The 26,629-nt window shown below is 35.8% G+C and overlaps 1 protein-coding gene across 2 annotated transcripts in view; it reads right to left on the bottom strand.

Moving 5' to 3' along the window:
* The window catches only part of MYO16 (myosin XVI), a 374,412-nt gene that overhangs the window by 82,969 nt on the left and 264,814 nt on the right, over nucleotides 1–26,629 (bottom strand). For both annotated transcript variants that reach the window (XM_032185978.1, XM_032185970.1), the window contains exons 22-26: nucleotides 20,527–20,679; nucleotides 19,751–19,951; nucleotides 7,318–7,393; nucleotides 4,338–4,513; nucleotides 14–94 (exon numbers count right to left, since the gene is read on the bottom strand). In XM_032185978.1, coding sequence (XP_032041869.1) covers nucleotides 14–94; nucleotides 4,338–4,513; nucleotides 7,318–7,393; nucleotides 19,751–19,951; nucleotides 20,527–20,679 — 687 coding nt within the window. The remainder of the gene's footprint in view (nucleotides 1–13; nucleotides 95–4,337; nucleotides 4,514–7,317; nucleotides 7,394–19,750; nucleotides 19,952–20,526; nucleotides 20,680–26,629) is intronic.

The following is a 26,629-nucleotide window of genomic DNA, read 5'->3' as shown; positions in this document are numbered from 1 at the left end:
AACATTCACTAACCCTGAGTTGTATTGCCACAGTTGTTGGCCCCCCTCTCTCCAGTCTCTGAAGAAATGAGGATGTCCCTTTCTTTTTCAACAGCTGTGGGGGAGAAAAGCATACACATGGTATCTTTATCTCAAGATGGGCAGGAACCATTCATTTTCATTGTTACACAATTTGATAACAAAGGCAAACATTTACACAAATAATATGTCATAGACAATGATTTGATTTTCAGAAAGAATTGGGAAAGTGGATAAATACCCTCAAGTGTCTGTGGAGCTATGATTGGCAAGAAACTTCTGATTTCAAAAGAAGTTGTATTTCATTGTAATGATAAAATCACTTTTTTAAATAACTGGGCAAGGCAATATGATTTGTAATTTTACTGTAGAAGCAGGACTTGTACAGTTAATATCCCATACTGTCTGTGTATTAGTAGCACAATTCTCTAACTCCCTGAAAAGCTTCCTCATGTCTTTTTCAGATGCTTAAGTGACTAAACATAAACACAGTTCATTAAAAAATATTGAAGTCAAAACAACAATATTAATATTTTAAAACCTTCTCTTTTCTTCCTATACAAGTGAAGGCAGTTCAGCTTTTTTTCAAACAGTTTTCACCCATTTTAGCCATAAATTATCAATAGATTTATATTATGTTAGAACCAATGTTATCCTTCCCATACCTCAGTGCTCAGAATGGGGAACAAATTTCTTTTTTACTTTTCTACTTCGTATCTTTCAGACTAAAATGTCAATAAGCCTCCTAAAAGTGGTAAAAGCATCTTTTTTGTTAAAGCTGCTACAGAAATGCTGGTAAAACTATCGTGTTCTAGGATGTGGCCAAGCTCTTAGATTCAAACCTCTGCATCAATGACAGCCTTTTCACCTTTCACTTTTTTTCATTGCCTTTCTTGAGTCCACTTACTCCATAAAACTCCCTTTCTATCAGCTCAGCATGTTCTGGCCTACTCCTGTCTTTTTCCAGTTGCATTTAAAAACTGTACATTTCCTCAGTTTGGCCTTTCCAGGCCAATCTCCATTAAAAATATTGCAGTGTTAGCAATTCTCTACTCACTATACTAGATTTTGGAGCTCTTTTTTATTTTAAATCTCACTTACTAGGATGTAATAAAATTTTAAAGGCAAATTCATCCCAAACTACAAAACAGAAAAGTAAAAGAGAGCTGCTTGATCCATGTCTTCTCATAAAAAGAACCACTATGATATTTCTCAGTTAAAGTTTACAAAATGCTTTAGGAATATAACTAAAATAGAGTTATCTTTGCTTGGCAGATGATTTTTTAGGAGGAATGGGTGATTGCATTAAGTCACTAGTTATAGACCATTTGCTGAGTTAGGGAAAGAGACAGGAACAAAGCTTTGGATGTTAAATTTCCTGCCTGGTGTCCTGCATTGCATACTCTTTCCATGGGAAAGAGGTGTAAGAAGCCAAAGCCTCCTAAAAAGTCTCTTTACCAGCACAATATATTAAAGCTTTAACCAGGTATGTCTTTAACCAAAGACATACCAGAAGTTTTGCAACAAGTGAACTCTTAAAATAACAGTCAATGAAGCAAAGTGATCATAAAAAGAAACAATGCGAAGCCAATGAAGAGAAGAGCCTTTTGTTTGTGACCTGCATTTGTGTGACTAAACTTCTGCTATACGAACTGCAAAGCCCACTGATTCTTCCAAAGGAAGGAGGTGGGGAGGAGAAGGCAACAGTATAGATTTGGAATAAATTACAGAAAAACAAGGGTGCAAGAGCTGATGTGAGCAAAAGAGAGTTGTGAGAGTATCAATGAAAATATTTTCTCTTTTATTTGAAAGGGACGCACAGCCTTCACAAGTCACAGAGACCTGATCTGGCAGCTTCTCACTCCTACGACGCCTTATGTGCTCCAGACTTCTGGCCTGTTCATGTCTATTTTGGGATGGATGAACTGTTCTCTTGGACCCTACTACAAGTGGAGTGGTGAGTTCAAAGAGGTAGACTGTCCTTACCTGTGACAACTTGCTCTGAATCAATGAAAAAGTCACCTATGAAGAGGTCTAATGGTAAATATATGGTGAAATACAGAGAAATCTATAATCATATTGGCTAGCAAATAGCTAGTACTAGAGATGAGAAGCTAATAGGGGAGGGGAATCATAACCAACTCTTGTGTGACATCTGAAAGCATCTGCTTCTCTTCCCTTGATACAGTGGAGTCTAGATAAACCATACACCGTAACACAGAAACCTCTGAATTGTAACACACATCATATGATGTACCATATGCATCAGCCTCAGATTTCAGCTATAATAGAAAAGGCATTCTTTCTGGTTGATGATTCTTCCCGTAACGTCCCTCTTCCTTTTTCTTCCCCTCATTTCATTTTTTTCCCTTTGTTGCCTTTACCTTCAGGATAAACTCCAATAAAAATGCAGTGGTTATGATTTTCCAAAATGTAGTCATTTTAATTCTCAGCTGATAAAAAATGCCTCTTACATTGCATTTGAAATTACAATAACAATAAGAACAACAAAACAACATTGTTCTAGCTTACCACAGTGGATTTTCAAGGCTATACTGGAAAAGGGAAGAAATTATGAGATACAGCACACTTATAGATGCGGACTTGATCCACAAAAGAATATAAGCACTTACCTACTTCCAGTCTTCCAGTTCCTGCATCAGTTGCCTATTTGAAAATAACAATAGGCTTTTTTTTTTTTTTTTTTTTTTTTTGGTCACTGGAACAGATTAGATACCTAAATACCTTAGATACTGCTTCAGTCCTGCAGGACAGCACAATACCTTTCTCAAATTAGGCCAACTTAGTATCTACAAATTGAGCAATGTTCTTTCTCACCTGCACAGCTTTTCTTAAAGCTTACCTTTGAGAAACTAAGCAAACTTTCCTTCTGTGGGCAGATGAAGGATGGAGTTCTTCCCACCTTCCATCTAATACCTAACAGTTTAGATCTTTTTCACTGAACCTAGAAGATCTGACTTAATTTAGCATGCTTCCCAAAGGAAATTGAGTATGTTCTTTCTCTCTCTCTCTCTCTCTCTCTCTCAAGAGAGTAAATCCAGGTTAAAAGCTATTCTGGACTGGTGAAAAGCCTCATAGTTTCAGAGATCCCAGCTGTGTGGTGTTTCCCCCTGGCTTGATTAGGCTTCTAACTTAGACATGCCTTTCATGCTTCCTTCCATGTATGGGACTAAGATCTTTTTCATGTGCTTAGGAAGCTTCCTTTAGGAAGCTGTTACTATAGTAGAAAGGCACCTAAAGGCACCTAGTGATGCCTCAGCTGTTTGCTAAATATATCCTTAAACCAACACCATTGACTTCAACTTAAGTTTTTTCCACTGAGATTACTGACAAGAACAGTAGACAGGAATTATGCTACTATCAGCAGTAGGGCTAAAAGGAAGCTCCCATTGCTCTTCTGTGGATGTACTTGCATAAAGCCCTCCACAAAGACACATGAGAGCAGGCTCCTTAATCCCATGGCAGAATCAATTTTGTGCAGCTGTAAGCCAAAAATAAAGCTGTAAGATTCAAGAAGCCTGGCAAGGCAGCTGATACATTGAGAGAACTGCTTGCTGCTTTTCTATAAGGGTGAATTCCAAAACTCCACCAAGAATGAACACAGCAAATAATGTGATTTCTCCTTAAATCAGAAATGTTCCATGGGACATTAACAATTACTTTTTGATAGCCTCCCAAAGTTTTTGTTTGTTTTTGTTTTTTAAATTTTTTAAACTTTTAGGGTTGACAGCTAGCAAAGAAAAAGAGGCAAATTCTAACATGCGAAAGTTTGATTTGATTTGAAACCAACTGGGAAAATTTATGTGCAAGTAACCATATAAAATAGCAATCTTTTAATAAATATACAGCATTCATCTTCATACAAAACCATACAAACTGTCTTTTACAAACCAAAAATGTCTGTTTAATATAATAAAACCACTGAGGTTTAATTTTTAGCTTCCTCCTTAATTGACTTAACTAATCATAATCAAGGAGGCAAAAAAAAAAAATTATAGCCATAAAATAAATAATACTGTATCTATTGCTAAGCCCTTGAACCACAGAATCATGGAATGATTCAGGCTTCAAGGGACCTCATCATCTTGTACAATCTCCTGGCTCAGAAAGTCCAAGAAAGTGTCCATATGGGCTACCTGTTAATTCTCATTATTGCTCTAGTGTTGATATTTGGAACTAGATTATTTTAATTGTTTAATGACTACAGAGAACCAAGAAGAACACAGAGCTTTCAGAAATAAGAAAGTACCAGAAAAATCTGCAAAAAAGAAAGAACAGAAGGATTTCTAAATTCCTACCTTGCTGAGCTCAATATATTTCTTTGCTTCTCCACTTGCAGAGGGTACGGATGTATTTTTACTCAGCAAAGCTGCTTTACACCCTTTGATTTTAAGGGAATGATACGGAGGAACAAGTGATCCAGTTTGTGTCAGCTTGGACTGGAATAATTGATTGATGACTACATTTTCACTGGCTGGAAAAAAAAAAAAAAAAGAGGAAATTAATGCATGAAAATAAAATACAGTTTAAAAGGTAAGTACATGGTATTTGGAATAAAAAACACATACAGTAGGAGACCCTTAAATAAGTAAATTCAAAACAAATGGAAAACCCAAAAAACTATTATTTTATGCATGGATCATAATCAAAGAGCATTCGATGTTTAAGGATGCCAGCCATCAGTAACATTATTTTTAAACCGATTCAGATCTTCTACTGAACAGAACAGGGCAGAAAACAAAAACTGTCTAAACAATTACTTCTGATAATCATGCTTGAATTTTGTCCCGTTACTTAATGTTAATTTATCTATCTATCAAAACAATATAAGAGATGCACAACGTTTACTTAACCTGTGGCATTTAGAAATGAACAAGGCGTAACTATATAAAACATAATATAGGAAGGGATAAAAGAAAAAGAAAAGAAAGAAAGAAAAACAAACAAACAAACAAAAACAAACAAACAAACAACAAACTAGGAGAAGGAAAAACCTGTACCAAGCTGGGTTCATATTTCTCCACATCAAGACCACACTTACAAACAAAATTGATGGAAAAACTCATAATGACATATATATTTTTGATGCAGTGCTAATAAAAAGTACAAAACAAAGCACTTCCAAGAGATGTTTTTGTAAATGGAAATCTATGAACTTAAAGACAGATAGGATATTTTTTAATAATTCCAGCTAAATTATCCTTTGTAAGGTTATGGTCACAGGCTTTTTAAGGTGAACATGGTAATTAAATGCTGCTTGCACTGCTACAGCACCAATAAGCATTGGAAACCTGCTGTGTGATACATCTTTAACCATGCTTAATTTTTATTTCTTTCTAACAAACTGGCATTATCACACCCATAATTGTTGAATAAAACAACAATTAAAACAAACAAACAAAACAAACAAGCAAGCAAACAAAACACCCACAACAGAGAAAGATTAATGGGATTAAGGTCGTAAGTAATGTCATTAAGTATAGCAAGTAGAAATCTTCAGTTTGCTATTATTAGCTGTGTGAAGACACATTTACTAGATGTTTGAATGTAATAGATTTGTTTATCTTTTTCTGTAGCAACTATTATTGCTGACTTAACTGGAATAATAAAGTTATGAGAAAGATACTAAAGCAGATACCTGAATAAATTTCAGCACAAGCGGTGGACATGGTAAGCCTCCATATTTTTAAAATATGGATAAATGTAATAAATAGCATTAGGAAAGACATTAAAATTATGCCCTCCAAATTAAAACAGATAAAACCTATGTTAATAATGTCTCCGGATTTATCTACAAGACAGGTACGTTCCACATTCTAACACATAAATGACTTCTATGATGTTAATGTACTTAAAAGTTTTGAACTGAGTAAGGAAACTTCAGTTAATGAAAATCAAGAAGCAAGCACTTAGCACTTAAGTTATACATACACAAAACATACAAAATTGATGCTAAAGGAAATACATTACTGATAATCAATAGATTTTAAGTTTCAAAAGCATAAGTCACTTAAAAAAAGAAGGAACGTAGCCCTTATATCACTTAGATCCTTTTAAAAATTCTGCCTTCAGAACGTTCCCATTAATTATATTTATTATTATTTGACTTGTTAATTATATATACTCACTCTCAGCAAATCAAACATTTTATATCAAATCCAATCCTCCATTCTTCCCTTTTAAGAGCTGCATAGATGATTACACAAAATAGCAATGAAAATGCAAACGGAAACTATTTAAGAGAACAGCAGAATGTTCTGTCTTGTAGAACACACTGGAAGTTGAGAATATACCTTCTTGTATTATTTGGCATTAAGTTACAACAGTTAGAACTAGAATTTCTCTAAAACTATAATCAATAAGATTATATTTAAGATCAATTCTTTCATTTCTTTTCTCATCCTCAATGTATGCTATTTTCCTTTAAATTGCATCAATTACTTTACTAGGAGGTTTAGCTCATTTCACAGAAAAATTGCTAAAAAATATATTGGAACAGCAGGGCTGATTTGGAAGACAAATACTACTTCCAAAAGATCTCTATTTCTATTGAAAGAAATATAAATACATAACGTATTAAGCAAAAGACTCTGCACTGGTTGAAGCAAAGACAAATAACAGCTCAGGATATAATGACATTTCCCTGAGGAAGATGTTTTGTTTTTCTTCACAGAAAGAGTAAATGAATGAGGTTTTTAATTATCCAATTATGAATCATTAATTAATAAATGGAGATGCATTATTATTGGACATAATTATACAATATGCACATGGAAAGGTATTTAATTTTGTATTTCAAAGGGCATTTGTATCTATTCATTGGAAAACAAGAACGCCCACAAGATGCTGCTTTTAGAAAGCGCACTCAAGCAGTGAAGTACATCTCACTGCAGTCTCTATGATTTTGGGAGCCTTTTTTCCTTTCCCTATTTTCATTTTTTTTTGTTGTTTGTTTTGTTTTGATTTTCTTTTTAAAAGGTTTTAAGTCATACTTAATGATTTTTTTTTTTTAATTTATACTAATCGATAACACTGTATCTTTTATTTCTTTACTTCACATCACATAATAAAGATGCTTCATGTTCATGGATTCTAAAAGCTTTCAAAATTAGAGTAATTTTCAGACAATAGAAATGTACTTCAAAGAGATGAGGATGACTTCTTTTTAAACTGGAAAGAAAATATACATAAACTCTTCTAAAAATGAATGAAAATTGAAGTGAAGTCATAATAGGTTGATTTCTAACAACAACAGCAACCACAAAACCATTTACTTACTTTTCATTACAAATACGAGATTTTGTGAAAGGGAATCTTTATTTTTTTCTACTGCACCAGCAATTTCGTAAGTAACCTATAATAAAATATTGTGACATCATTAGTAATGATCACAGCACCTATTAAAAATCTTACAGCAGTAGAAATTAAGTTGTGTTTTCTTCCACTTGACAGTTAAAGTCTGGCACCAGGTAGTGTCTTTCAATTCTTTCTTAACAACACCAACAATACTAACCAGAAGAACTGGTTGCTGAACATTGTGTGTCTCTGCAAGTATACAAAAATTTCATCAGACTGATTCTAAAACAATTCCACAATGCAAGACTCAATCACAAGTGTAGCATATAGAAGACAGTGATGTAAACGTTACTTTCCCTGTAGTAATGATCAGTCCCAGACTACTGTGGTCTATTCACAGTGACCGTAACAGACCACTCTTAGATCAATCTGAGTCCCAGCTCACACTCAAGACAAGCTCTTGCCATTTATATTGTCTTTGGAGGCAAATTCAGTCCACAGTATATGTAAAAATTCCATTTACCCATTGAACAACTATGCACATAAGGGTTTTGGATCACCTTAGCTGACTGATGTTATCATTTCAAGTGCTACTCCACCTGTCATCTGAATGCAGATGAACTCTCAACACATATGGTGGGCACACCAAACCAAGCAAAACCCAATGCTACAGCAAGAGTTCCTGAAGATACATACAAAATGATGAAATATGACCAAGTGTCTGTTTTAACTTTGAGCCTATCCAGGTTCCACTGTATAGAAAAGAAGCACTGAGACCAAAATGCAGTCACTGAGACTGAAACGCCAATTAAAATCCTTGCATCACCATTATCAGATTGCTTTGGCCTCGTATTTCTAAATTTATGTTTATTTTGCATAGAATATAAATATTTTACAAAATAGAATGATTAAAATAAAACAGCAAAACAGAATTTTCTTATCAACAATTTGTGATTATGGTTCACATCTTGGCTAGGATGGCAATCAATATTAAAGACAAACCTGGGGCACAACTTGAAAAAAGGAACTGTGCTACTTATGTCCTGTTCTGAAAACCAGTCTGTGTACAGATGATGGGATTTATCTCACCTTATGTAAGTGTGGGTGCCTACATCTCAGTCAGTCACACATGACTTCTGTATACATGCAGGAAAAATATATTCCTGACTCATCTGCCCTATTTTTCAATAGGATGCATTCCATCCTAGCAAGTGCTTATTTGCCATCCACCAACTATGCGTGTAGATTAGATGGCCAGTTCTGATATGTAAGTCTCCAGCTGCAGCAAAGGACATTTTGTTAGATGAATCTTGACACAGAGACACTAAGGGTCACAAACCTTTAACTGACCTAAACTTTAACACCTAACCATGATACCCAACCTTTATCTGACTGTTTTGTGGAATGGGAGCAAGGATTGGATTCTCTAGACTTCAGGCTCAGCATCAAGTGAGAGTTATGTGACTGAATTCACCAGTTCCTCGAACATGAAATGCCCTAGAACTAGTGAATGGAAAATATATATCTAATTTGACCCAGAATTTTAATCACCTAAATTAGCATTGCAGAAAGATGTCTAGTTCCACCCAGAAGTGCAGCCCACAAATCTTTCTTACAACCACTCTCTCAAGTAAATCAACTTTCTGGCATTTTTTTTTATACATGTATATAATTATTATTTATTTAATGTGGTTGACAGGTGTGTTTACTACCATAATAGATGCTACTTTTGCAGAAAACAAGATAGAAACATTCTATTTACATGAGTGATTCAAGACAATCAAGCCACAAAAGCTTAGAGCTTCTTCAAAGCTTGCTACCTTTCTGAGAAGAAAAATCAGCCCAAGTGGCAGACACATGCACACTTTGCCATACATAGTAGATTTTCCTATCTCTTCACTGCATCTCCCTCTTCTGACTGAGGTGGAAATTTATCTTTATTACCTCCCAAAGCAGTTTTTCTAGCTTGAGAAAAACTGTTTCTTCTCTTTATGTTGAGGCATGGAACAACAATAATTACATCACTAAGATTTTTATGGATATTCTGTTAATCTAGAACTCTTGCTGTATGTACCCATAGCTTTAACTTAGGAAAGGAAGCTGTTTTCCCTCTTCTCCTCCAAACTCTAATATCATCCCTATCCTCCACCTTGGTCTACATATTTGCATCCCTCCAGGTTAAGCCAGAAGCTAAACCAGTGCTTCCTGTTTCTCAGATGAAAGCTCTCACAACCTCACAACTAGACCACTACATGAAGGGTAACCACTTACATGAAGGGCAACTTTCTGAATGAAAGGGATATTTTGCAGAAAGCTCATTTCTACAAAATGGATAGCCATTTGTTTTTTGTTTGTTTGTTTGTTTGTTTTTGGTGGGGACAACAGACAAACAGCTAATTAATTTGCAAGCTTTAGATATAAACAGCTCTAGCTTGCATAGTAGTAGAATCCAAAGGGAATTTAAAAATCAACAAGAAAAAAAAATAAATAGACTGTAGTACTACCTCTGGGATTAGGCAGAAACTTCATGGGAAATTCTTAGAACACACTTTTTGTTTGTTTGTTTGTTTGACCTTGGGACCACGTTTTTATCTAAAACCTGTTTTAAGTTTCTTATTGAATCTATATCCTAAGCTCCTTAGGTATTTGGGTAAATTTTATCCTTGTATATTTAATAAAGCTGTAAATATATAATAAAGATTAGTAATAGTAATCAGTTCATTAATTTTCTTTTCCATTGGGTCATTTGACAATTATGTGATGCTATCTTACTCATGAAAAATATTTTATGTCTTGGATGTGTATAATCTGTTGTACTTAGTAATTATCAAATGATGTAATTAGTATGGCATCTAACATAGAAAAGGTGTAACAACAGAATTATGTTTGTTTCCATGATGGATGTACTCTTATATAATTTTTAACTGTGTCTCTTAAGAGTACACAGTATAGCTAGTAAGCTGTTAGAATAATTTAAGCATACTATTAAAAGTTTTCAGTGTACTTAAAGTACATGTTCTAACATACTGGTCCATAAAAGATAATTAACAGGCCTTACTTAACAAATTCATAATACCAGTTCCTAATTGCATGTCTTAGGCTTTGACTAAATTAGAAGAAGAGAGTTACTATTGATGGGACAAGTAGGTAAGTATAGCAGTGGGAGATTATGATAAGTGTACCCTCAGTAAGTTTGCAGATGACACCAAGTTAGGAGGAAGTATTGACCTGCTGGAGCGTAGGAAGGCCCTGCAGAGGGACTTGGACAGGATGGGTTGATGGGCAGAGGCCAGTGGGATGAGATTCAACATGGCTAAGTGCCAGCTCCTGCACTTTGGCCACAACAACCCCATACAATGCTACAGGCTTGGGGCAGAGTGGCTTGAAAACTGTGCAGAGGAAAAGGATCTGGGGGTGTTGGTCAATGCTCACCTCAACATGAGCTGGAAGTGTGCCCAGGTGGCCAAGAAGGCCAACAGCATCCTGGCTTGTATCAGGGATAGTGTAGCCAGCAGGACCAGGGAGGTGATTGCCCCATGTACTCTGCTCTGGTGAGGCTGCACCTCGAGTACTGTGTTAGCTTTGAGCTCCTCACTACAAGAAGGACATTGAGGCCGTGGAGAATGTCCAGTCCCTGAAGAATGGCCTACGAAGCTGGTGAAGGGCCAGGAACACAAGTCCTGTGAGGAGTGGCTGAGGGAACTGAGGTTGTTTAGAGGAGGCTCAGGGGAGACATTATTGCTCTCTACAACTACCTGAAAGGAAAGTGTAGGGTTGGCCTCTTCTCACAGGTAATTAGTGATAGGACTAGAGGGAATGGCCTCAAGTTGCACAAGAAGAAATTTAGGTTAGAAATGAGGAGACATTCTCAGAAAGGCATTGGGACGGGTTGCCCAGGGAAGCGGTGGAGTCAACATCCTTGGGGGTGTTCAAGGAAAGGCTGGACCTGGTGCTTGGGGACATGGTTTAGTGGGTGACAGTAGTAGTAGGGTAATGGTTGGACCAGATGATCTTTAAGGTCTCTTCCAACCTTAATGATTCTATGATTCTATGAAAATGCCTACATTGAAACAGGAAGAAGTTTCAGTACTGGTACTGGTACAATACATTATCAACTTCTAGAACTATATTCATAAGACATCTCTCATCACATAAAATACATAAAAGTTAACAGGATTCCCTTTATTGCTAACTCCCTAACACTTTTCCCATAGTAAATTGGTAAATTAATTCACTGCCTAAACACATGAAAAGTGGCTCAATGAAATGGCACTCAAGGGTCTCATATTTACTGTCAGTTCCACAAAAGAGAAAAAGAAAGAAATACTCTCCAAATTGTCTATTTTGTTAATTTAATCATGTCCCCATCAGAGATGCCAACTTTGCCTAAAACACATGCAGTTCACCCACTTTTTTTTTCATTGGGTTTCTAAAGTAAACTGACCAGAACTCTGCACTGATTGGCAGTCGAGCACCATGTATTCTGAGGAGAAAAGTCTCATACAAATTTTATGTGGTTCAGACAGGAAATGTACAGTAACTTAGCTCATGGTTCTGGTATTATAAAACATACCCCTTATTCTCACTTCCATTTATTGTACCTGTTTGTCTTGTTCTGCACCATGAACATTTAGGGGTAGACGGTATGTAAACCTACGTGTCTGTGTTAACCAAGGGTAACACAGTAGTAGTAGTATCTTTAGATACTACCTGTACCAGTTGTTTTTATTAAAAAATGGTGCAGAGTTCCACAATGCATTTGAATTCAGTAAAACATTTAAACAAGAAAGGGATTGAATTTACTTCCTGTAAGTTCAAAAGGGAGGAGAGCTTAACCTAAACATACTAGTAGTGGGGCAGGCCAAATGTGCATTTAGCCCTGGGCATTTAGGGGAAAATATTGAGTAATGCTTCTACTTTGCCTCCCACCAGTTCCCCTCTCATCTTCCAGGGCTCTGCCCATTAGGGAGCTCTGGATCTGCAGGCTGTATCTCATCTTTGTGGTTAATATCTCTTGACAGATGTTTCCTCTGTGAGTCTCTGTTTCCAGAGCTCATTAACATTTTCGGCATCCATAATACTCCGTGGCAAGGAGTTTCACTAGTTACTTGCTATGCAAAAAAAATATTTCATTCTGTTTGTGTCAGATCTGTTCTCTGGTCATTTAAATTGGTACACCTGGCTTTAATGTCATGAAAACATGTAGATAAGAATAAGAGGAAAAAAACAACACCCAGAAGACAGAAAGCTTGCACTCCAAAGGTGCACAGAGAACTGCACGGCCCTCTTACCTTCTTACATACTCTTGTTTCTTCCAGTCATTAATTATCCTCATGACATTCGATTTTACATCTTCTCTCAGAAATCTGACTTCTGACCTGAAGTATCCCCCTTTGTATCACCTGATTTTAGTAAGGGACTTTATCTAAGTTTACTCGATTTCCCCAAATACTTTATCAACAGAACCACCTTTACACATACTTTTAATCAATTCCTTCAAATAATTTTTGTTTTCATATCCTGTGGTATGACAAAAGTACTCATGGTTAATTGGAAGATTAAAAAAGCCAAGAAAACACCACCTGGAATGTTATGTTTGGTTGGTTGCATTTATAGTTAAAACCAAAAATGTTACTATTTTCATAACATAGTAATAATATTAATAATTTAAAATGTAACTCAGAAACTCTCATTTTGTATGTCTTGTTAAATTCAATGAATGTGAAAATAATCGGTTCATATAGTTGAAAGAGAATTTTTTGAGAACATGTTCAAGGACAATTTCAATGTACAGAAAGGTCACTTGTAGTTGCTACCTTTCCACCAGTACAAATATGTGAGTGACAGCATTTTAAAGTCTGAATATGCCTTTTTTTTTTTAGTATCTCTGGGCTTCTCACACACTCCAAACAAGCTTTGTTAAGCAATGAGCTAATTAAATACCTTTAAAACAGTCTGTAAAGTCTTACTCTCAGAAAACACTCAGAAATAGTGGAATATTAAAGCCAGAAGATATCTAAAAACAAATGAGAGCAGTGGTAGTGATGATCTATTATTTTTTCCCTCAGGAGAGCCTGAAGGAAAGCCAAAGAAGGAAAGAAAAGAAGGGAAGCAAAGAAAGAAAAGGAAAGGGAAGGGGAAGGGGAAGGGGAAGGGGAAGGAGGGAGGGAGGGAAAAAAAGTACAACTACCTTGTCTGTGTGAAAAAAGAGAATCTTTGTCAAATAACCTTTATAGGCTTTGGTATAACTTAGACTAGACTGATTTGATTGTTATGTCTGGGGATTCGGCCTGGGGAAAAAATAGAGAAAATGAAAGCTTCCTTATTGATTAATCCATCTCCTTTTGTCTTTTGATTTAGAGGTTCAGTTTCACAGTCTGCCTGGGATACATGAGGCATTTCAGAGATGACTGCACTGGTGAAGGTGAGCTGACAGCTGAGAGGTATTTTTGAAATGTGCATAGCTGAGAAATGGCACAGACATTGATCTGCACTTAAAGGACATTATGTGCACTGGTTTATAGAGCAAAGAAGTTGGTCTTTTGGTCTGAACAGTTTATTACAGTACTATAAGTCAAAAACAGTGGCAAAGCAAACATTGACAAGGGACTTACCAGATTTGTTAATTCAAGTATAAATTTAAACTGCTCAAAGCTTAAAATATGATATGTTATTCAGGCTTCTTGAACAAATGAGCATATAGCTCATTATCTCGTACAAGGATATGTTAAATACTGCTACAAGATAAATCTGTGTCTCTTGACATTATGTTAAGCTAATATATTAGCTTATATATTTCTGGTTTACTTACTGGCATGTTAATTCTTTCATAAAATTAGGAAAAAATAAAACAAGTTTGAATCCTAAGCAAAATTCCATGATGGAATGTTATTCTTCAAAAATCATGACTATCAGTAAGGCTGACAGTTCAGAGATGTAATTCACGTGAAGCCCTTACATTACGTGAGAGCGTACAATGTAAATATTAATGTTATTGACAAAAGTATATAGAGATTCGGTATTACACATTCTTAGTACAGTTTCAGCTGATGGTTAGATGCATTGATCAACTGTACCCACAAAACACCTTATTTCCTCCAGAGAAGCTAGCACTGTGCAGCATGGGCTCACCGTGCCTCTCCTCTCACAGTGCTGCTAGGCAGATGGGCACTGCAAGAAGCAGCTGAGTATACCCACATTTACGCCAGGCATCAGAAACAAAGCAGTACCCTAGACGAGCAGAATTTTTTCAGAAGAGATCAGACTGACAACGTTCAAGGCAATGTGTAAAACAACTTTCAGATAAAGCCTTCCACGAGTTTTTTTTTAGTCTCACAAAACCTGAATCATTCTTTTCTACTTTCTGCCTGAACTGAACAGATAAGCCTTTTGTCTTATAGCAGTCAGATACCAAGACATCAAATAGCTCTTAGAAGAGACTCATAATATATCAAGGCATTGTAGGAGTCTGTTCAGCTGCAAAATTAAAACTGGGAGATAAAGTAAAATACTTGATATGATCAAGTACTAATATTCACAGTGGCCTTTGCTAAACATGTGATCATGGAGATAACAATTGTATCATACTTCTGCAGAAGAATGAAGATCTAGTGTTGAACAAGCATAATAGTGAAATTCAAGAGAAATAAAGAAAAACAAATGTTTACTTTCTTCCACAGGATGGTTCTGTCACATTTGTGTAATATGGAATTCATTCTCATCTTCCATTGAAAAATTTCACTCACACATTGACTTCTATGTGCAGCAGCTTACTTGTGCACAGTTTCCTCTTTTAGTCCACTTTCTCCATGCCAAAAGAGTCAAGAGTATAATAAATAATAATAATAATAATAATAATAATAATGAAAAAGGTCTCTGAGAACAGTATCATACACAGACATTTTGTTATTGTTTCTCCAGAAAGTCAAGCATGGATTCCAAATTCTTTTTTTTTTTTTTCCTTCTGAATCTCTTCTCCCTGTATGCCTTCCTAGGTTCATTTTGACCTTGTGCATTTTTTACTTTTATTTTTTATTTTTCATTTCTCGCCCCTTATCTCTTCCCTCTTTTTCTTAGTACTGCCTGTTCTGGAATAATCTGTATCTAATTATGCTTGGAATAGCAATATGGCATATGTAGTCCTAGGGAAGGCTACTGAGCACAAAACAAGGGAATGAGCAATACTTGACAATGCATGATTATAATCAGTCAGAAAGACTTAATAGTGGGAAAAAAAAGACTATTTTCCTACAACAATAGTTACATAACATTAAGATAGGAACACATTAGAGGTCCTTAAAACTGCATGGACACATTTGTGTCAGTTGTAATTCCTTCATACTATAAAGCTAGAAACACACTTTCATTCACAGAAGGCTGTCTGGCATCTCAATTAAAGATAAAACAGTATGCCTCTTAAGCAAGGCAGAATTTTCAATAGCTGCTTTTTGCAGTATAACTGCACTTAGAGTTGCTAAAATGGCAACTCTAAGTGTAGCTACCTGAGTAAATGTATCTGAACCCAGTTCTTTCTGGACTTAGAGCTACATACATAACCTATTGCAAAAAGGAGCCCACACCACGTCCAACGTGAAACTTTTTTTGCAGTAGACGAGGTGGACTACCAGCTGTTTCACACTGACTGTGAACTACATTGCAGTTACAGCTTTTGTTACCTAGGGAAATCAGCCTGTCTGCCCTCACCTTCTGTTTAACATAAAGCCTGCATTCAGTGTTACTTTTTCTGTGAACACCAGCCTAGACACATTACCTGAATATAAATGATTAAGCCTAGAAGTGAAAATTTCATGTTCAATTACCTGTCACATTTTACTGGTAATTCTTCTGCCCTCTGGGTCTGATTCATCTTTCAGCTATACTCATGTAAATAATGACAAACTTTACCAAGTTAAAGGAGTTATAATCAGTGAAAAATTGTGATAAGTGAGAATAAAATTACCCCCCCCCCCCCCCCCCCCCGTTTTAAATTTGGAGATCTCTGAAGGTAACGATGCAGAAGAAGACTGCTTTCTACTTCTCTTGCTTTAGACTCATTTAATTGATATCAGACTATAAAATTAGCCATCAAAACCTGCCAAACTATACTGTCACTTTATATATATGAAATTCTTATTTTTGAGTGCCAATAAAACCTGATGTATTTAACAGTCTGATCTATTAACAATTTTCATTAAGTATAAATCACAAATGACTTCTATAAAACAGATACTAAATGTAGTAATAACACAATCTCAAGAACAGCATCAGCAGTTTAAAAAAATGATAATAATTTAATATCTTTTTTCTTTCAACCTATGAAGATACACTAGTCTGGGAAAATAATCCATTTGTGTAATAATTTAGTACAACAATGCTACCATCAGATTTTATGTAAATTCCTATCACAAATCCCTGGACATTTCCACTTATGATAGCTTGGTAACAGTTCAATGAATTATCAAAAATGCAAGTGTCTTTAAAGATCTTGCTCAGTCACTATTAAAGTAAGGGGAGTTAAGCAGTTGCACAGGAACTTTTCTGTTTTGGCAGGGAACATAAGCATTTTACTGCTATGCGGATGCAAAGAACAACCTTACAGTCTGGAATAATTCCTTGGCCAATGTAAACCAAAGGATCTCCATTGACTTCAAAAGAACGTGTGAATTTACATTACTTGGAGAGCCATCTATTTGTTCATACTTTTAGATCAAATGTCATTACTATTATTAGGAAAAGGTCAAGCCAAGAGTCTATGTAATAAAAAAAAAATCTAAACAACTATGCAAGGATAAAACACACATTAATTAAAAATGTACTCCTTACCACTCATGATTTAAGTTTCAGAACTGGGCACCTGAACCTTTGATCTGAACAAATGATCCTACTGAGTCCTTCAGAGAATAAAAGAAATTTTTTTCAACCTCAAGAAATTTGCTTATTGTTGTGATTGTGATTTTAATACAACTTCCTTGCTGCTGTTTCCATATCAGTCTTCTAGTGTGTGGAAGCTTTTTAGAGGTATTCTGATAAATTTGGATAATCACAACAGAAATCTATTAAAAAACAACAACAACAACAACAACAACAACAACAAAACCACCTTACCTAAGAACAACAACAGACAACAGATTTATAAAGGAATTTAGACATCTGGAGCCCACTGTCAGCAATTAACTCAAACACTTTAAGTGCTAATAAATTTCAGAAAATCTTCACTGTGCTGTAATCTAACCCCCACGTGCCCACATTTCTACAAAAAGAAAAAAAAAAAAAGTTCCAGTAGTAGAGGTATTCAAACCACTTCCATTTGGTAATTAATTTGGGCGTAAGTAGAAGGCTTCATGATGAAAGAAGAGCCTCCAGTGAGTTATTCAGAGTATTTAGGTTAAGAATTTAAGCACTGTCCAAACACTCTTAATCCTTTCCATAATGACCACATTTCTAACATTGGGCAGGAACAAATTTGCCTGCGTCAGAATGCTGCCCAACACTTTCATCTACTTCATTTCTGATGTCAAATAAGAGCCACAAAATAGACCTTTCTCCATACATATTGCTGCAAAGGACCCTAATCTGGTCAAAGAAGCCTAAGCATGCAGAGCCTGTCTTCTCATTTGCTCTGGACAGTTCAGGAAACATAATGTTACCTTGAGATATGACAGAGACAGCAAGTCTTTTTTTGGCGACTTGGAGGCAAATCTTGAACTTGCCTCCTAGGTGTACCCACTGCCAATAGTTGACTGAGCATTCAATAGCATAAATCTGTTGCACCCAAAATATTCATCATAGCAGAAAGTGTGTCATTCAGTAGAGTACCTTTAGCAACAAGGATTAGAGCGCTATTTCTTTTGTTCCTACCCTAACAAGCTCAAAGAGCTCCCTTCTGAATCTATACTGATATTTTAGCAGCACACCAGATAAACTCTCTGCATTTGCTACAAGGACAATCATGTGAAGAGAAGGTTGCTCTAACTACCTTTCACAGTAAAGAGCAGCAATGCTCTTATATTTGTGTTAGCATTGTAATATGCATTCTAATCAAAAGACTTATCATAGCTGCCCAGTTTCTTGCTCAATGACCTCATCTCTTCCATCTCTTGCTCAGGTAAAGAGAGAAGCATCTAGGTGTCATTTCTCTGGTTAAGCTGAAGCACCTGCAGTTTCTACATGGCTTCCACAGAATATTCTGATGTGTTGAGGTACAAGTCACAAACCACTAAATCATGAAAAACCCAGGCTTTGCCTGATACCGGGCTTCCCGAGACCTCAGGTTTAAAGTCCCCTGTTATGTAAAGTCATCAACCAATAACAAGTACATTTATATTTATAAACAACACAGTGCATATGATCACAGTGCTGTCGTTCCTTGGCAAAGTAGCTAAACAGCTGCCAGGCACAAAGCTTTTATGGGATTTCATCAGTGGAGAGATAGCTCATGGGATCACTGCTTAAGACTTGGGAAGTGTGAAAAGACACAGAACAATTTGTTCAGATGCAAGGACTGATTCCTGCAACTTTCAGTCTATATTTCCACTTGATTTCGGTGGAAATTTCTGAAAAGAGAGAACTGAGAACCCCAGTTTATGTCCATACCTTCTATACTCATAAGCTTATTTCAAATACCTTACTTTGAACAGAGAAAAGTGGCAACATGTCACATTAATTACACAGAGGACAATCTGTCAGATTATAAAACAAACATATTTTTATCCATTTAAACACATAAGTATTTTGCTTGCTTTTAGCCGTGGTTCATTGTGGTAAGAATGTGAAAATGAGGGAGTATTGGAAAGAAAAGGGTAAGAGGCCTATTTAACAAAACTGATCATGCTTTTCCTGTGAACATTGCAGAAGGGGAAATGCAAAACATTCATCCTGTTTTATGGCAAGATTTAAAGCCACAGCATGTTCTGAGATTAAAAAAAAAAAAAAAAAAAAGTACAAACATATTTTATGTATGATTGCCAACTTGCCAGAAAAAATGTAGGGTTTTTTTTGGTCAGATTCATGCTGGTATCCATGGTATCTATATATGTGGCACAGGACCTACAAGGAACCTATCCTGTTCTGGAACAACTTCTGAAAGCTAAGTGACAGCCAACTAAAATGACATTAAACATTTATGCTGAGATATCTGAATCACCCCTCTTCTTCATAAACAGCTTACAGAAAATACAATTTAGGATACAGAATTATGTAGACTGAATCCTGCCACAAAAGTCCTGATTAACATTTACCTATTCATAACTTTTCCAAAAATACACCACAGGGTACACACCAGCAATTCTATACATATATTGCATTGAGATACAATCTCAAAATTCATCATTGGAATGTGAATTGTTATTTGTAACCAGAATTTAGACACGCCACGCAGAATTTGTATTAACTGTGTGTTATCATTCAAACAACTTACCCTCCCAGCATAATGCATAATGGTGAAGGTTGCACCCTGATCCTTTGGTGCAAGGTTGCCATTCCCATCTTTTGTGGAAGAATAAACTGTATTTGTGTCTGATGTATCCAGATAGGACTGAATGCGTTTAGAAAGACTCTGTTCCATTGACCAGTTAGATTGGCTTTCTTCATCTAGCATTGACAAAAAACCTGATGGTTTCTGAAATAAAAAATAGATGTTTTGGTTTTATGTAATTTCAGTTGTTCCTTGCGAAGTAATACAGCTGGTAATTTAATAAAGATAAACATATCACTTACTACAGAAAGAAAAGGAAAACAACAGTATAAATGTTCTTTAAGTCTCAATGTCTATGCATATCAGATAATTCAAAACTGATCATTATTGCTGATCTTCTAGGAAACCGATTGGGCTATGTCCTTCTTAGAAGTTTTACTCCAAAAACTTGCTCCAGGCATAAAAGATACTGCCAAGTTTACAACAGAGATTGGTTGGTACTACAGCTGCAGTCAGGACATAACATGATACACAAATGCTACACATGAATCAGTACATGGACAATGTCTTTCTGTTACATTTTCTTCAACCCTAGATCATTACAAATCTGTTATCCCTCAAACTGCAAGAGCAGACAACCCTTTCCATGGTTTCTTTAGTCCCATAACCTTCTCTTTAGATTAAAAAAAAACAGGAAATGTAAACAAAACTTCATATTAGTCTAACACACAGAGTACGTGATGTAAATATACATGATGTAAAGTGGATCTGAAAACTACCTGAAAGAAAAAATCCAAGGCTGCAGTATGGTTTCCAGGAGAATATACTGTTTCCGTGGTAACTCCCTCTTGTACACATTCTGCTTGCTCTTGTAGGAAAAGTACTTCATTGATATACTGGTGTATCTTCTCATTGGTCATATTGACACACAGCTATTGCAAAACGAAGAAAAAAATAGTATTAGAAGTTTACTGGATAATTCATCAGTATAGGATTTACTGCACATCTAATATTGAATTTGATGAAATGTCAATTCACAACGTGTTCTCTCTCTCTCGACCACATATTAGGGACCCTTGGGAAATTTACATTTTAATAGCTATTAGTATTAAATTGGGAATAAACAGTTTTCTGTCTGCATAATTGTGAATTCTACATAAGAATTATCAAATACCAGCATTATGAAACAGTGCAAATTTACTTTAATTCCATTGACTAAAGTGGTGTAACTCTAAATATATGTTGTACACTCAATATTCTTCTGCAGTTTATATTCAGGATGACTACACAGATGCAATGTGCTTAAAAAAAAAAAAAAAAAAAAAAAACAACAACAACAACAACAAAACCTGCATATTTGGTTAATATCCTGATTTTGTAGTTAGTTTAGTATTAACAAATACGTTCAAATTCTGCTTCCACTTATACAATCACTGATGTCTAAAACAGTTTCTGAAAAACTCACTGTGTTTTGCCCAAATATATCATATAAAACAACTAGGAATATTTTACTAAATGCCCCTCTGCATTTTATTGATATTCTAAAGGAAAGTTGGCAAGAAAATGGTCTTCCATAGAAAAGTTCAAAGTCTGCAGAGATAAATAATATAAAAACCTCTCAAATATTTTCTTTGATTGCCTTTTAAGACTTGTAGTGCCACTTTTGTAAAATAAATAGTTTAATAGGAATCTGCTTTTCAATTAAAAACAGGTGAGGGTTGTATCAGCTTATTCCTGGACCTTTCGTATTTTATTCAAAGTTCACAATCTTCGAAGAAAGTAAACATTTAATAACTTTGCTGAATAAATCTTGAACTGTTTTATTTACATTAAAATGGTAATTTTAGTGAGATATTCTAAAATCTCTTCCAATGCTATACTATCACTAAGAAATTAAGAAAACAGAAACTCTTAGAGGGTTGGAAGAACCCTTTATATGAGGAATCATGCAAGGAATAACTGGACAAAGTCTCTTTTCACATTAAACTAGTCACATATTTGTTTTGGCGATAAACTCTATCTTCCATGAATAAAGTGTATAAAAGCAATTCCACCAGCAAGTCATATTAAAAAATATGAGATATTTAGATCAACCATAAAAGTACATGGTTTAACATTCAGGTAACGGAAACGAACCCAAGTAATGTGTAATAGCTGCCTGAATTTTCCATTAACACCTCACGCTAGTATAGTCAACTTGCACTTGCTCTTCAATGAAGTAGGCTAGTGTGAATAACAGCAAGAAATAAAACAAAAACCAGATTTTATAACCAAATGTCTGTTACTAATTGTCCTTACCAATGTATGAAAGTGCAGACAAAATGGAGCCTCAAATACTACCAGTATTTTTTAAAAGAAGGATTTATAAAAATTCAGTTATCTCGTTTTGTTAACACTGAAAATATAAAATTCACTTATACTATTTAATTTTTTTATTGAAAGTGATTTTTAACTTTGATGCAGGCAAATTTAACTTTGAGGCATGCTTTGCTGAACATTTTCCAAACTCAAATTCTAATTCCAAAATCTTTTCAGAAGCTCCTTAACATTATTTTGGAAGGCAGACATAACATTGCACACTTATACTACACAGGATATGTAAAGCCTCAACTTGACACATGCTTTTTTTTTGCTATACACATGCTATATTTGAAAATTTTACTTTTTATCATTTGCAGTTATCCTAAAACACATAAAAACAATTGACGTGCAGCAAAATTATTAAACTAAACAAATTCAGCTGGAGAGTAAGAATGTCTTAGTCAAATCTTAAAAAGATCTGATAAATAATATTGGTTTCAACTGCCAGTAGTGAAAGGTGTATTATTTTGTTAAACATTCACACATAACACGTTGGGCTGGTAAAACAAAAAAAATATTCTAAGTTTTACAGATTGGTATATTATAGTGTACATTGATGTGCTGTTTGGTAACAAGCAATGTTGTCATTCAGATAAGCAGGCTGGTCATAATGACAATAATATGCTGCAAACCAGACTAGAAAGCAAGCTCGAGTTATTATACAAACTGCAAGCTGCTTTGAAGCTGCTCTGTCTAGCACTGGTTGTGAGCAGCAGCTCTGCAGAATGAGCATTGGAAGACCAGCTGAAAAGGGCTGCTGAAAAGCAAGACGCTCTGATTGCATCTTTCTCCATTTCAATGTTTTATACAACCTGCTGAGAAAAGGTGATAAACAGAATGTTTGAAATTAAATGCTTGACACAGGTTGCTGCAATAATTAAAACAAAATGTAGAAATCTGATGAAAATGAACTAAGCTACTTTTGCTAACCCATCTTCTTTTGCTGAAGTTTATATAAACAATGATGTTTTCTGTCCAAGGGTGATATATAAATGTGAAAAGTTCAGAAAAACACATGCATTTAATTTCACCCATGCAAATGAGATGGAAATGTAGTAGTAATTAAAGAAAACACAATTTTTAAACAAAAAATAAATGTTGTGGGAATACCTCTTAGCATTGTATATGTGCTTTTCTTTGCAGAGTTACTCAACACAACCCATAGTGCTTCTTGTCATTAAACATGGTTAAACTATTTGTCACAAGCCTCTTACTGGCTTCACTGTATGTCTCTTCTGTACGAAATCTTCCTTTCCACCTGTCTTCCTTTCTAATCCTAACTCACTACCATGTCTAGGTGAAAATAAAAATACAATTTACATGTCAGTCTTCATTAAAAAGTACTCCTAGAATATCACTACAATACAGTGAAAAAAGGCCAAGTAAAAGTATTTAAACAAACTGAACTTGAAGTAGCATCCAAACTGTAGTATTCAGAAAAAATATGTATAGTGCCATTTAGTAAAACAAATAGGTATTCATCACATTATACAGTATTAGTTTGACCTCTCTTTCTTTACTGTATTTGACCAGTTAGTAATATTAAGTATATTCAAAATTCAAATTTAGGTAGGAGACCAAAACTGTACTGTATCCCAAAGACAGAAAACCACCTATCACTAATGAAAATTTCCTGTTTCCTTGCTCCTCAGTGTATAGAAAACGCTATTTGAAAAAGCATAGCAAAAAAAAGGGGGAGATTTGTGAAAAGAAACCTTGGTGACTATTAGACAGTGAGGTTGAGATGGATGTGATCACCCTCTGCAAAACTCATTTACTTCCTTAGGTCATGGAGAAGCATTGAGTAAAGTTTACACCTTTCAAATCAATCTATCAGGGCAAATGTTATAGGCCAAGATGAAGGAGCTACAATGCCAAGTTTAATTTGTAAGGATATGCTCTATCTTTTCTCAAAAACACAATTCTGAGATAATAGAAGGCAAAATAATCTTCTATTTACTGAGTCTGGATTCCAAAAATGTTTTTAAACCTAAGGTAGGTAATCACTCAATCCTCAGAATTATCTTGATGACTGTTCCCCTTTGCATCTGCTACCCTGGTGAAAAAAAAATAAAAATAAATAAATAAATAAAAAGATCATCTCTTTTCCCTTTTAGTATTGTGTGTGACAGTTACTAGACTCCCACATCTTTTATGTAGAGTACCAATCAGAATATTTTTAATGCATTAATAACAACACTATAAACCATTACATTTCTTCCTTTGCCTTTTAGGGGCAATGGGATTTAATATAGACTTCCTGTTTTCTGTGTAGCTTCAACACAAATTCAAACGTAGTCCTTCTGCCTCTCTGTCAGAAAAATTTTATTTCACTGGGAATTCATGTTGTCCTGGGGTCAGTTGCTATTATATGTTCCTCAAACAAATTAAAACAGAACAGAATGCTCTGCTGAAATTCTGTTGTGGGTAGCTGTCACCTGGAAATCCAACAAGGAAGGGTCTACAAAGCCCTTTCATAAAGGATACGATTTCAATGCAAAGTGGAGTATCCATCCACTTGACCATGAACACATCAGAATATTAAACAAACAAGGAAACAAACATAGTAGCAGGTTTTTCCTTGAAGGAATTTGGAATTAGAGATATTGAAATAGTTCCAAGTGACTTTTTCACTCTTACTGCTGGCCAGCAATACTGTAGGATATAAAGGGGTGGGTGCTGCTGTGAAAAAGAAGATACCGGTTAATAAAAGTCCTTGCGCAGCATCTCACCAATCACAAAATGAATCTGGCCGGGAATCTAAATTTTAGATTTTATTTTCAGCCACAAAGCATTTACTGTAAAGGATTAAAGAAAAAAAAAAAAAGTATTTTAATGTCAGGTACGTGGTGAGCATTTTGATGTAGCCAGCTTTAAAACTGAGTAACACCGGCTTTTCAGTGGCTTGCTTGAATCTGCTGCACAGATAACAGCATCCTGCACAAATGAAAAAAATATGTGCAGAATGAAAAATAAAAAAAAAGACAAAGAGACTCACAGGGAACAAGGGTACACCATGACAAAAGCTATACAGAGTGAAAGGCTCTCAGGAACTGGGCAGAGGAACAGATTATAGCACAGGTTTGTCAGACCCCTTGGGAGCACTGATTTTCAGGACCCTACTCAGCCTCCCCTGGGACCTCTACCCACACTTTGTCCATGGGCCCAGTTCCTGTCCCAGAGACACCACAGCAGTGTCAGTTTCCAGACCCATCTCCCACTGCTCCTTATGGCACCCCAGCCCTGGCTTGCTGCTTGCTGCATCAGGGTTGGCGACAGGTCCCTTTACCAGCCCTGACTGCCCACCATGTTCAGACCCCAACTGATGGTGCCCATCAGGGCGGGCATGGCCGGCTCCCTGGTACCAAGGGGGCAGCTGTCTCCTGCTGCTCCCTGACAGGGATATTAAAATCCTGTGCATGAAGGCTAACTGGACCACCGTCCCATTCATCTATGCTCAACACAAGCAAATCCAATTTTTTCTGCATAAAATCAAACATTGGAATGCCCTTTGGACTGCCTGAATGCAGACACTTGTGTATGTGACCTCCCATCTGCTATCACTGAGACTGTAATGACTGTAGAAAAGTTAATTTATGTAACTTTTATCTATTCATGCACATCTATCTACATAACAGGCAACATGACCTTACATTTAGATAGCTAGAAACAGGCTCATGGCTGAGGGAAAATAATCAATTAACAAAAAACGTTATGGCTCTTTTAGCTGGGGAAGGTGACATGACGAAATCAAAGGAGGTCTCAGCAGAGTTAACTAAAGAAATAACCCACTGAGAAATTAAGATTTACAGCACCTAATAATAAATGTAAGCTAAAATTCCTGTGAACATAGCTGGGTTGTACAAGCTCTTTCACTTTACTGTAGTGACTTGGAACTGAACTGAAGCCCTGAGTGGAGCAGGCAATTCTGTTTGCTCTTGGAGTCAGCTGACTCCTATGGCAAGAGAAGTGCAGCACCGTGCTGCTACAGGAGCCATGCTTCTCCCAGCACTCTGCTGCATCACACAGGTAATGCTGCACACACTTTAATGGGTATTGAGTAGAATGGGAGTCAACAGACATTTAACTATTTCAGTAACCTTCAGTCCTAACTCAGATAAATTGGTTGTATTTCCTATTAAAAAAAAAAAAAAAAGAGAGAAAAAAAAAAGTTATGATTTATACTTTCTTTGCAAAGCTTAAGAGGACTACAGAGGCAAAATACCATGCAAGAGCTAAATACGTTATTTACCACAAGTTAAATACTTTTTCATTTTACCCCTTGACAAATATCAGAGAGGAAAATCTCTACTAGAGTCTGTTTTGATGAGCTGGGGGTTGGCCTCTTCTCACAGATAACTAGAGATAGGACTAGAGGGAATGGCCTCAAGCTGCACCAGGTTGGATCAGGTTGGAAATGCAGAGAAATTTATTCTCAGAAAGAGTGGTTAGGAATTAGAATGGGTTGCCCAGGGAGGTGGCGGAGTCACCATAATATTGGTGGTAGGTGGATGGTTGGAC

This window comes from Aythya fuligula, chromosome 1 (genome assembly GCF_009819795.1).
Source record: "Aythya fuligula isolate bAytFul2 chromosome 1, bAytFul2.pri, whole genome shotgun sequence".
Classification (NCBI taxonomy): domain Eukaryota; kingdom Metazoa; phylum Chordata; class Aves; order Anseriformes; family Anatidae; genus Aythya; species Aythya fuligula.
Note: the sequence above shows the minus strand (reverse complement) of the source record. Positions and strands in the feature narration are given on the sequence as shown.